Source organism: Rousettus aegyptiacus, unplaced genomic scaffold (assembly GCF_014176215.1).
Source record: "Rousettus aegyptiacus isolate mRouAeg1 unplaced genomic scaffold, mRouAeg1.p scaffold_m13_p_1, whole genome shotgun sequence".
NCBI classification, from domain to species: Eukaryota; Metazoa; Chordata; class Mammalia; order Chiroptera; family Pteropodidae; genus Rousettus; species Rousettus aegyptiacus.
In genome coordinates this window covers 157945039-157957612 of record NW_023416284.1, presented here as the reverse complement: position 1 = coordinate 157957612, position 12574 = coordinate 157945039, and the positions used below count along the sequence as shown (strand labels likewise).

Genomic DNA, 12574 nt, shown 5'->3' with positions numbered 1-12574 from the left:
CCTGTGAATTTTACATTCTTTTTTATAGCACTGTGTTACCTAAATTTAAGTAAAATTACCTGACTCTGCTTTTTCAAATTCTTAAGTAGAAACGATGTTTGAGGAAGGGAAATCATGTTTATCTTTAACCTTGTATACACAGGGGCATTCTGCCACAGATCCCAGAGTTTTGCTTGCCTCAATCTTGAACACATGTATATAAGAGAAGAAGTAAACGATAGAATATTATTTCTTGTACAGATTATCAGCATATGTAGTAGTAAGACTGACAAAATGAAGCATTTGTAGGTTGTTTACAGTTATGTCTTTTCAGAAAGGGATATTTCTTTCTTCTGAAATACTCAGTTTGGTGAAAATTTTCAGAAATTATTGGTCCTAAATGCTGCCCATCATTTTTCTACATCTAACCAAAGTAGTCAGAAATGCCGTATAAGTCATTGTGGAATGTAATTTTAATCATGATTGGGCCTTTCTGATATATTTAACTTTTATTTTTCTGTAAGTGATAAAGAACATTATATATTATTGTAAGTTTTGTTAAAAATATAGATGTGCCATCTCTCTAACAACTTGGTTTAATAGTTAATTAATTAAGGATTTGGAAGTTTTTTTTCCCCCAAACTTCTCTATCTGTTGCCTATGTTTGTACTTTCTAGGAAGCTTTACTTCAGCAGTGTAACTATAAATATCCACATATGAACTTGAAGAAAATATTAAATATTTCATACAGTTAACTGAAAAATTATTTGGAATGAATATGAGATAATTATTTCTCTAAGTAAACATTGCACCTGATAGATCTCAAATGCATGGGTTTCCCCCCTAATTTTATAATATTGATAATGTCAAGTTGAATCTTCCTTGCTTTTTTAATTGAACAGAGTACTGAACTATATAATTATTGATGCACCTTTCCTGCTATTTTGCAATAATCCAATTGGAAAGACAATTTTATGTTTGCAAGTTATTATAATTAAAAAGTTTAATAATTATATTTCTTGAGAAAGTATAAATCTGTTTGAAAGGGGGAAAAAAAAGAGTGTAAAATACTTGAAGGCAATATATTCCTTCATGAGCTTTGTTTTCCTACATACAGTGCCCAATGATCCACTTGTGCCGACTGCTGTGTTAGGTGAGGCCCTAATTTTTATTATCTTTTTTTTTTTTGCATGGATCATACCTCCTTGCATGGGTTATAACTTTGTCAACAGAGTAATTATTTGCAGTGCAGAGAGCAGCTTGATTTTAAAAATACACAGTCATGGTCCTATCAAAGAGAACAACACAGTTAATCTAATCATATCTACCAGATTTCAAATTAGTAAGGTATGCTTTTTTAAAACAACGTATTAATTAATTCTTGGTTCTTTTAGATTTGAAGCAAAAGTAAAATAGCCCTTAATATATGACTTATGTTTATATATTTAAGTAATTAGAATGAACCGAATCACACACATATCGGGCCCAGTGCTGCCTGAATAATTAGTTTATATATAAAAATCTACCTGATAGAAAGAGATTTTTTAAATCATCCTAATTTTATAGTAACTAAGACATTTTCAAATGAACATTAGGAATCTATGAATTGGCTTTAGTTTTGTCTTTATTAAGAATTTGCGAATTCAGGTAAAGTTGCTATAGTATTGATGTGGAGTTTTGCATTCTATATGCCTGTACATAAGTGTTACCTTTCAAGAAATTTAGAATAAGCCAAGGTGTACCACTATATAACATCTAAGAAAACCAGTATCTCACATATAAGTCCTATTTAGATGCAAAGCTACATTAATTTTTAATCTAATTATATATTTAAAAATGGAATGAGTTTCATTTCAATTTGTTCGCTGTTTCTTGACTGATTTTACACCATTGATTCATGACCAGCTTGCTGGTATGTTCACATGTTCTATGGCAGTGTTTTACCGCCAGTGTTTTTAATATTTAAAATTTAACCAAAGTTATATAGAAATTGACAGACAGATGTATACTAAAAGTCCCCAGTTTTTATGTTTTATATTTAAATTTCTTATGAATATAAAAATTTAGCTTACATTTTATGCATGATTTCATTATTCATGTATTCAAAATTCAGTCAACATATTTTGAAACAGTACTACTAATTCAGTTACACAAAATACACCTCTTTTTCACTAATATAATTATTTAAATTTATAATTTTATAATATAAAGAATATATATTCTAAAAGAATCTGAAAGTCAATATTCTCTTTTTCTGTTTACACTCTCCCTTTAATGTCCATACCGATAATGACAGGGAAGTGAACTGAGGAATTTGTCTCAAGGGGTTGCCTGATCTTGTAGGGAAGAAGTCGGGAGTCATGAGGACGCATCAAACGCCTCTGAAAATGTCAGCTTCTGTTGAGCACTGTAGAGTGCTGTCAGTGTCAAATTAATAAGTAAAATTCAATTAAAATCAATATTTAGTAAGTTTTAAAAACTTATTGAAAAAAAATTATTTTCCTAAATGTTAAAATTTTATTACAGTATTATTTTAAGAACATGTAGAACCGAGTTCAAGTCTCAGTCCTCCTGCGGATTCACAGTATAAACTCAGGAAAATACCTTACATCTTTGCTTCTCCATATGTAAAACTGTATTATTTCCTACCATATCTTTTTCAGAGTTTGCCAAGAGAAAGTGGGATGACGTACATGAATTTTTACAAACTATAAAGTTCAAAAGGTTACTGTAATAAATTTCCCCGTGGAAATAGGATATTTATGTTTAAGGGAGGCTAAAGTTAGCACAGTAGAGTCACCATATCTATTCATATAAACAGTCATTATGCATTTTATTAAATTTTGAAAGTCAAGCTGGTTAATTTTTTTTAAAAATATTTCTTCTTTAAAAGCTAAATCTTTCATTAATCATATTATATGTAGAAATGATTTGTTGCATTTTTCATCATTCTTGGAATCATGATGTTTATAGTTGTTTTATATCCAATTGATTTTGTGTTTATAAAGCAATTTTTGAAATCACTTCAAATACTTCTTGATATTAATATCTACTTGCTGATTTAAGAAAAGCTTAGAAACTTTTCATATTAATTGATATGTTTGTTTTTTGTGTTTTACTGCTTCATTGGGTTAAAGTCCCTATTACTGGTAAGTGTATTGCAAAGAACTCTAGAAAACCTTTCCATCAAGGAAATACTTGAAGTTATTATTCTTAAATGTATAATAAAGATAATGACTAGTACATGTACTTTCACTGCTAGTCACATTATTAGATGGTTTAATGAGATGGAAATATATTGAGATTAATAATTCATGTGTGATTATTTTGAAGAATACTGCTCATTGTACTACTGTATTAAAGATTAATGCAAAAAAGGGGTGTTATTTTGGGGGGGACATGATTATGTAAGATTTGAAATATGGATGAATTCTGTGTTTCTCACTGAGTGTTTTACAAATGTAAATATTCTGCTGCTCCCGCAGATACAATGTGAGCTCTGGGGCTGCTTCATAAAGCAGCTTATTCTAGCTTGGGTGATTGCATTTTGCCTCTCTGATACTATCTGTTTTCTTATCCTAAGCCATATATTCTATGATAATGCCCAAATCAGTAGCTTCCAAATTTAATTTTACTGGGAAGATGTATATATTCTTTATGTCATTCTATCAGTTGCAGTATTTTAGCAAAGGGAGATCATTTGATTATAGTCTCATAGGAAGAAGAAAAAAAATCTCATGAATTATGCTTGCTAGCAAATGTTTGTGTGTAGAGAGGTGGACAAAACCTGAATAAAAGGGCATTAATTCAGTTGTGTGGTTAGGTCATAACTGAATCTACCAAGGATGTTTTTGAATCAATGTGGTATTTTTAGAAGTAAATGCAAAAAAAAAAAAAAAATTCAGCCTAATAAGAGAAAGAGAAAGTAAAGTAAATGCAATCAAGCTAAATTATAAAAGCACACAAATCTGATTGTGGGGTTCTTTTTTTTTTTTTCCTTCTCCAGGAAGAAAAAATGTTTATCATGGGGACAACAATTCATTTTTTGCCATATCCTATTTGTAGAGTTGGTAATAGAACAGGCAAATGTACCAGCATTTGAAATACGTTTAACTGTTAATTAAATATCATTCTCTACAGTATGCATTATCATTTTAAAAAAGTTCCCCTAAGAGTGTACTTTTTCTTCTGTTAATGAGTATGGCAGTATAATGCTTTTCAAAGTAACACTCCGTCAAACATTTGGTTTCGTTTATTTATTTTTGTTTGTTTTAAATGGTAAGTTTAAATGTGATAAATATGAGCATGCTTCTTCTCATTGTAATGATTAGTACTATGGTCATTAAAATAATATTTATTCTTCATAGGTAAAATGTTCTTGCTCTTTTCTTCCTTTTTATGATAGAAAGGCGCTTAAAAGTTTCTTTTCATTTGAAGCTCATAACACAATTGGCATGGGGCCTACACTTAAATGTGAGTGGTAAGGGATTCAACTGATTTTAACTAATTCATTGATGGTAATGTTTATTGGCTACTTTGCACTAGCCACTAAAAATAAAACAGAAAAATATGACTCTGTCTCTACACTGCAAACATTCAGAATTTAGTGAGAAAGATAGACCAATAAACATATGATTAAAATATAGAACAAATGAAATGAATGTAGATCAAAAGGCCATAAGAACATAAAGCAGGAGCTGCGTAGCTCTGTCTGGATGGGCCAGGGAAGAATTCCAGAGGAAGTACCTATGTATTATGCCCCAGAGACTTACACTGGTTTCTTTGACACAGTAACCAGAAGAGTCAAAATATATAATAGCAATAAAAACAACAACAACAACAATAATAATAATAATAATAAACCAAAGAGCTAGAGATTGGGTAAAAATGCACATGTGACCTGGCTATCAGCACAGACGATTCTGTACAATGTCCATGTTTCCCAGCCTGGAATGTATCGTGGTAAGAAGACTCAGGTGGTAGAGCATAATAGGGACACATGGGCAAGAAGAGTAGCCCTGTGAGAATGGGTTACTTAGCGGGAGGTTGGGAGATGGGTGCGAAGGAGTTCGTTCAATTTAATCAAAAATGAAAACACCTCTCCAATTGACAACTTGATCTTCTAGTCTTACTCTATACTGCTATGACTGCAGATACAAGAAAAAAGTAAGAACCCAGCAAAATCTCCCACTATACTTTTTTAAATGGATCAGATGTCTCTCTCTGTCTCATAGAATCTGTTTTCTTGCAATAGAAACATGATAAACTTTTACCTCATACCTTCGTCTTTATGGGGATGCTGCCCTAGGCCTATATTTTATTTCTTTCCCTTTCTCTGATTACCAGTAAGATCTTGAGGTCTTAAAACCTTCTTTGCATAGATATATATTAAACAAGATAACTTTGTCTTTTTTTTAATCTTGAATTTGAAAAATGCCAGATGAAAACCACAGTGCTACAGCAGAGTCCAGTCGTCTTCTTGACGTACCTCGCTACCTCTGTGAGGGGACAGAATCCCCTTACCAGACGGGACAGCTGCACCCAGCCATCAGGGTGGCCGACTTACTGCAGCACATTAATCTCATGAAGACCTCAGACAGCTATGGGTTCAAAGAAGAATATGAGGTGAAAATTTCAATACTATGTTAAATTTTATTTCTAACCATTACATTCCATGTAATTTAAAAACTTTCCTTCCTTTAGCATTACAGTCTCCATCATTTGAATGACTTAAGCAGTAGGTACTTTTCCTCTTCTTTACTTGTTGACCCTCTTTTGAGAAACAGGATCAAGCCTTGTGTTGTAAACTTACTCCTTGTCACTTTTAGTTTTGTTTTGTGCATTGTTGGTTCTGAGTGGCTGGGGAGAAAAAAATAGAGCACTGTAAATCCATACATTAAGAAGCCAAAAGAAGGATGTGGAAAATTCTTCTTCCAATCTTATTTCCCCTTCCTACTCAAATCAAAATACTAAGATATAAGCTACAAGGGAAATGATTTAAACATCCCAATAAACATAATATAGCCGCCTTCACTTACTGAGAAATACTAGTCTTTTCATCATCCTGATAGTCACAGCTAAGAATGTCAGGATAAAGAAAAGTCTTTTCTGGGTGATAGGAGAAAGCTCCTACACCATCGTACACATACCACCATACACACACATTTAAAGCGAAAGAATCCAAGCAATAATTTACTTTGAAAGACCATTCAAAATACATTCAATTTCATGAAGAATCCTCCAAACTCTACATTTTATTTACAGATTACGTGTATACTTTAGTTCGGGGGTAAATACAGTTCTCTTTGAATTTTGAACACGGATTTTAGATGTATGCTGGAAACATTATGCTATAGTAACAAAACAGTGCAAGGAATTACAATATTCTGCCTGAGCTGGGTTTTTTTTTATTGTTGTTCATTTCATGTGTATTCTTATGTACCTCACTTCAAAGACCATTGTCTCTTTGAAGACCCCATTTCCTGTGTTGAGCAAAGTTAAAGTTTTATGTGCAAAAAGAAATCTATACCCATATTTTAAATTGCTGCATATGGTAATTAAACCAATCAACAAATTCATCTGTTCCAAAATTCTTGAAGACAATGACTCCTTTTAATTTTCATGTGGTCCCTTTTTGTAGATCTTTTCATGATCTTCAAAGAAATTGAAATGTGATGTATTGCACATGATTTAATGAATAGTTATGGGGGGGAATAAGCAGGGTTTTCTTTTTTCTATTCCTGTTGTAAAAGCTAAAGGAAGCACATTTGAAAGATAACTCATTAAAAGTACTTTAGAAGTTTTTGATGCTTTCTCTACTTCCATCTCACAAAGTTGTACTGATCTTAAATGTGAAATACTTTTAAGGTTCTTTTTTTCTGAAATTGTTTTTTGGATTTAATTTGAACTCAGTTCAATCCAAGATGAATAAGTAGGAGTCCAGCAAACAAGCTTTGAGATCTGAAAATGAAACTTGTTTACTACTATAGGCCTCCCTCCCTGAGAAAGTGGTTTCTACTATTTCAGTCTTCGGAACAGATAAACCTGATTCATGAAAAGGAATTAAATTCAGTATGCTTTTTTTTTTTTTTTTTTTTTTTATACCCCCAGAGCTTCTTTGAAGGACAGTCAGCATCTTGGGATGTAGCTAAAAAAGATCAAAATAGAGCAAAAAACCGATACGGAAACATTATAGCATGTAAGTTCTCAGACAATTCTTGGTGACTGTAAATATTGTGTGTAGAAGATAAATAGTAAGTTACAATTCTTCTTTGGTCTTAAATTTTAAGAAAATCCAGGAAGGTGACACATCTGTTTTAAAAGTAATCTATTTAATGTTAAAATATCATGACTATTGGCAGTGAGTCTGAAATTGTCATCCTAATTAATTAAATTGGCTCACACTCTTCACCATGTGGAGATAATTCTGTTTGATTTTATGTTTGCACACAAATGCATAGGATGTTATTAAACAGTTGAGAAAATCAGAACAATGAAGAAATAGATTTTGTCAATGATAAATTGCGGTAACAATATGTTTACCAAACATATTCAAGGTGTTCTTTCCGCATACCTTTATTCCTTTCTTGGAGCCAGTGTCTGAACTCCAGTTGTTCCATGTTATTTATTGTTAGAGACTTCCTCCTCCTTCAGTCTTCAAGATGTATATGTGGATAAGTAAATTAATTGTCATATGAAATCACAGAAGCAGTAAAAAAAGTAACATAATTTAGCTTGTAACTAACTACTTATTTACTTTGACCACTGTATTCTCAATTTAATTTATATTAAAGTATCTTATGAATACATCAAAATTTAACCTTGATTGTCAAGAAATAAGTTAAGAGCAGGGATTCGAAATTCTCTTCCTAGTTCTGGAGCTCATTTGCTGCAAAGTGCAGGGGAAAGGATTCCTCCCATTTCAAATCATGCCTCCAGGAGCAAAATGAGGAGTTAAGGCAAGTTTAGTTCCTCAGACAAGTCCATGACTCAAATGATTATTCATCAGACGTTATCATGTCCCCTAAAAACTTCCTAACTATGAAGTTAGTCAAAGAAACTTTACTAACAAAATATCATAATTGTAATAAGTAATAAGCTCATTAAAGTTCTTGTGTTTCTTCAAATGACTCGTGTTTCAGGAAGTTTAGAGAGTGTATTATGGGTAAGCTCTTAACGACCATTGAATTATTTTAAGTCTCTACCAGTGTCATTATCTCAGAACAGGAGGGATATTTAATAGCTTCTATTTTATTATTTAAAAATTTTAGATGATCACTCCAGAGTAATTTTGCAACCTGTCGAGGATGATCCTTCTTCAGATTACATTAATGCCAACTATATAGATGTAAGTATTTTTATAGTTCAGTATGCCCAATTTGTTGGATTATGTATGTGAATTTTTTTGCTTGTTATTACCTATAAAATGATTGCTAGCTTTTTAAAATAAAGAACAAACTGTACACTTTTCCTTGTTCTACGTCCTAGTACTTACTGACGTTGTTGTGCTTTCTTTCACACCTGACTTTGGTTTGGGCTGTAGATTTGGCTGTACAGGGATGTAAGTACCACTATATGTAAATAACAGTACCCTATTATAACTTTAATGTAACTACTCTTAATTACAGTTATTACTAATGCTTACTACTAGTTATATCTGCATGCTTCACCTAATTAGCTTCATACAGTATATCTATGTTCATTTCTTTGTAACTCCTTTACATGTGTAAAGACCTATTATATCTCCTTCCCTTTTCTATGTTTAGAAAAACAAGACCATTTTTAACTTTTGACAGTTTTTTATGTACTTGACTTTTATTTGTTGATGATTTCCGTTTCTGGCTTTTATTCTTATCCTTCCCCGAACATATGTGAGAAGCTGGATAGTATGATGTGTATTAGTATTTCTGAAATTTTACTTTATATGTTTGACTTCTGATGTGAATAATGGGTAGGGAGACTGTTTTGTTACGTGTGATATTGGTTTGTCAAGTATTAAAATTACTTAGGCAAAATAATTACCGAATTGCATTTGTAAAATATACATATCACACATATATATTGAATTATACCAGTCAAAAATGTATTGATGATACATTTCATTGTTAAATTTTACTTAAAAAATATATCTACATGTAAATTCTTTATTTAATGGAAAGTAATTTTAAAATGGAAGATGAAATATTGTTAAGGAGGTAATATATTACATTACATATAAAGAGGACAGGCTTTTTGTTTATACTAACTGATTTAAAATCGCACTGGCAATCATGGGAATGTTATTTCATCTCTTTGGGCCTCAATTTCTTCACTTTTACAGTACAGGGGATATTGATAGTTCTAACTTTATCACTTTGCTGTGAGAATTAAATGAAATAATACATATGGAGCATTTAGCACCAGTGCTTAGTGCACTTATCAAGCGTTCATTAAACTGCAGCTATTTTTTAAAAATAATTTAAATCCAAGTGTGCTTAAATCAATCAGTTCAAAATATGCATTAATTAGAAGGCAAAAGGTAGAAATATCAAGTATTACAGCGTATATGTACACATTTGCATCTGTAAAAGATGAAACTTAGGGCCCAACTTTTTAAAATTTCCCTAAATAAGAATTAATTTTTATCACATTTATTAAGTTCATGTTTTAAAGTTGTTTTGCGAATTGTCATTATATTTTTGAACGAATAAATTTTAAGGGTAGACTCTAAGAATATTGGTTAAATTTCTGGTCCTTATTTTGCTCTCATTCAATATTTAAAAATTATCAAACTTCTTAAAATGGAAAATTAAGCTATTGCTCTACTCCTTAGAATAAAAAAAAAAAAAAATCAACAGTTCTGACAAATTTGTACTTGTTCTTACCTGTTTCGTTTAACCTTGGTTTTCTGCCAAGACATACACTGGAGCCTTGGTATAACACTACTTTATTGTTCTACATTAAAAGTGTGTTCTAAGTGAGACTTTTTATTCAATATTTCTGTTAAGACCTCAGTGTATTTTGGCTGATTCGACACAATTTTATCATTTTCCTCTCCCATTAATTTGTTAAATTTACTTTTAAGTATCTCCTGCAATTGGTAAATTTTTTATGAAAAACAGGAGATGAAATGTTTATTAAGTTTGGAGGAAAAATTTCCATAAAACACAGTGCCATGACGGTATATTAAGAAATCAAAAAATTCCAGGTTTTGAACAGTGTAATACTCAACCTATTAAGTTTTAGACTGGAGATTTCAGTTGAAATTTATTTATATTGTACTAAGCTGTCCACACCAAAAGGTGGATAAATTGTACCACAGGCTTCTACTAAAGAACTTCGGTAAATCACAACAAATTCAAAGCTTAACCCTCTCATATCATCAACACTTTTGCTACCATGACCTATTGGAATTCAAACCAATTGAGATCAACTAATGACTTATTTCTTAACAGGAATAGTTTCTTTATTAAAATGATTCAAATGTTTAACTACATAGAGCTCTTGGCACATTAAATAAAGAAGAAAAAGTACTAAACTTTTTCTTCAGGATAAGATGTATATTTTAAAACTCTCCTTTCCCTATATATGTGTGTACCTATAATTATGTGTGTGTAAATTAATATTATCAGCACATACAAAATAGTTTTGGCAGCTTCCTGAACATATTATATAACAAAAATATTCTCCATAAAATCTCAGCAGGACTTTGATTTGATGCACACATGCATTGTCCAGCTCTAACATTGGAATGTTTTGTTATTTTTTTATGGTTCTAATATGTCGTTGTCCATTTGTAATGCAGTGTGTTGTACTTTTGGATGGTAAAATGAGAATTAGTATTTTTGAACACAGTTTTGCCAAGAATGAACGACTAATGATTAACATGAAGGCATAAACATTTCAGTGAAACAAAACAAAATCAATGAGGTTCTTCCCTAGCAAACAAATCTCAATTATGCAATATGTATTCTAATCAGAGCCCTTAAAATATTTAATTTTTGTTTTATTTTTACCTTTCAGATAACCTAGGTTTGAGAAGTGAACTATGAGTTCACTACTCATTTCTGGAGTTTTTACTATAACTTAATCTTAACAGGTGGTTGTCTTCATCTTTTTATGCCTTCATTCATTTATTTCTAATATCGATGTAAAATTATGACCAATTTGTTCTCCTATCTTAGGGCTACCAGAGACCAAGCCACTACATTGCAACGCAAGGTAAAACTTGACTTTTTAAGTCTTATGGAACAACCAAACTTGCTTATTCATCCATATGGTGTTTTTTGCAATTTTATCTGAATAAACTTAAAAAAAATAGTCTGCTTTTCTAATACTGCTCTTTATCCATTCATACAATACAAATTATTTTATCTGTGTAAACTGTGCATATATATGAATGCTTGATTTATTTTTTAATTACAAGTAAAAGAGAAGTTGCTAGTAGTTTTCGTGATTCGATTCCTGGTATCCTGATGTTCCAGAGCACTAGTCAGTAGTGCTGGGCAGAGGAATTACTGATTTTTGATGACAGCAAGAGGCATCTTATTTCGTTTAAGGTGCCTATTTTTTGCAGCAGTCTGTTAACCTGGAATGTGATAGCATCTAAGACCAATATTGTTATAATGAGATGTTAGACGGTCTTCCAGCAATTTTTTTTATAAGTCAAGATAGAGACAAAACAAAGAACTAAAGTCAAGTTTATTCTTCTTCATAGAAAATAAGAAGAAAGCAGGGAAATCTTGTTGTAGTGACACACACATTGGGGAATAAAATTATTCTGACATTAACAACAAAAACACCTTTAGTTACTTCTCCAAATTGACCACTTGCCATCAGAAGAGAAACCTGAACATCTATTTTATAAAAGAGGAAAGTAAAGGAAAAGTTATTTTGCTCTTTTGACAAAGGCCATTTTTAAATAGTTTCACATATTTTTGGAGTAATTAAGTTTAATTATAAACTTTAAAATTAAAAAGATCGTCCATGATAACCAATATTCTAGTTTTAGAGTACAGCCCAGTAGACGCTTTTGCAATTTGGAGATATATAGGATAAAGTTAAGATGTGTCCTTACACGAGTGAAGGTTCTTCTTTAACCCCTAAACATGCACCATTTATAAATGATGTGCATATATTTAATCGGTAATATGTACTATTTGGTTGATGGTAGCAGAAGACTCCCCCTTTTCATATATATTTGAAGGTGCATTAAAGTAACTTAGTGACAGATATAAGTACCCTAGAAACTAATAATATCTTCTGAATTGGGAAGTATAGACAGCAATTTGGAAAACAAACATGTATGTGCCTATGTTTTTGTTTATAATGTTCATTTATATATGAACTGAATTTAGTACTTTTAATACTAACATTTTGTATTAAAATTTTATTTTGGGGGGTTTATTTAGTTTACATTGCTTTTTATCTCATCTAAACTTCTTACTAACTACAAAATTTCCATGATAATATAATATTCACATTAATATTTCATAGGCCCAGTTCATGAAACCGTATATGATTTCTGGAGAATGATCTGGCAAGAGCAGTCTGCCTGCATTGTGATGGTTACAAATTTAGTTGAGGTTGGCCGGGTAAGAGATTAAAATATGTTCTG

The 12574-nt window shown here is 31.3% G+C and overlaps 1 protein-coding gene across 9 annotated transcripts in view; it reads left to right on the top strand.

Moving 5' to 3' along the window:
• PTPRK (protein tyrosine phosphatase receptor type K) overlaps nucleotides 1–12574 on the top strand; it is a 474269-nt gene that overhangs the window by 443568 nt on the left and 18127 nt on the right. For 2 of the 9 annotated variants that reach the window (XM_016157105.2, XM_016157097.2), the window contains 8 exons: nucleotides 1097–1132; nucleotides 3117–3128; nucleotides 5420–5604; nucleotides 7090–7177; nucleotides 8250–8326; nucleotides 8522–8539; nucleotides 11142–11178; nucleotides 12454–12551. In XM_016157105.2, the coding sequence (XP_016012591.1) occupies nucleotides 1097–1132; nucleotides 3117–3128; nucleotides 5420–5604; nucleotides 7090–7177; nucleotides 8250–8326; nucleotides 8522–8539; nucleotides 11142–11178; nucleotides 12454–12551 (551 nt within the window). The remainder of the gene's footprint in view (nucleotides 1–1096; nucleotides 1133–3116; nucleotides 3129–5419; nucleotides 5605–7089; nucleotides 7178–8249; nucleotides 8327–8521; nucleotides 8540–11141; nucleotides 11179–12453; nucleotides 12552–12574) is intronic. The other 7 variants (XM_036221605.1, XM_036221601.1, XM_016157108.2 and 4 more) reach the window with 5 other exon arrangements.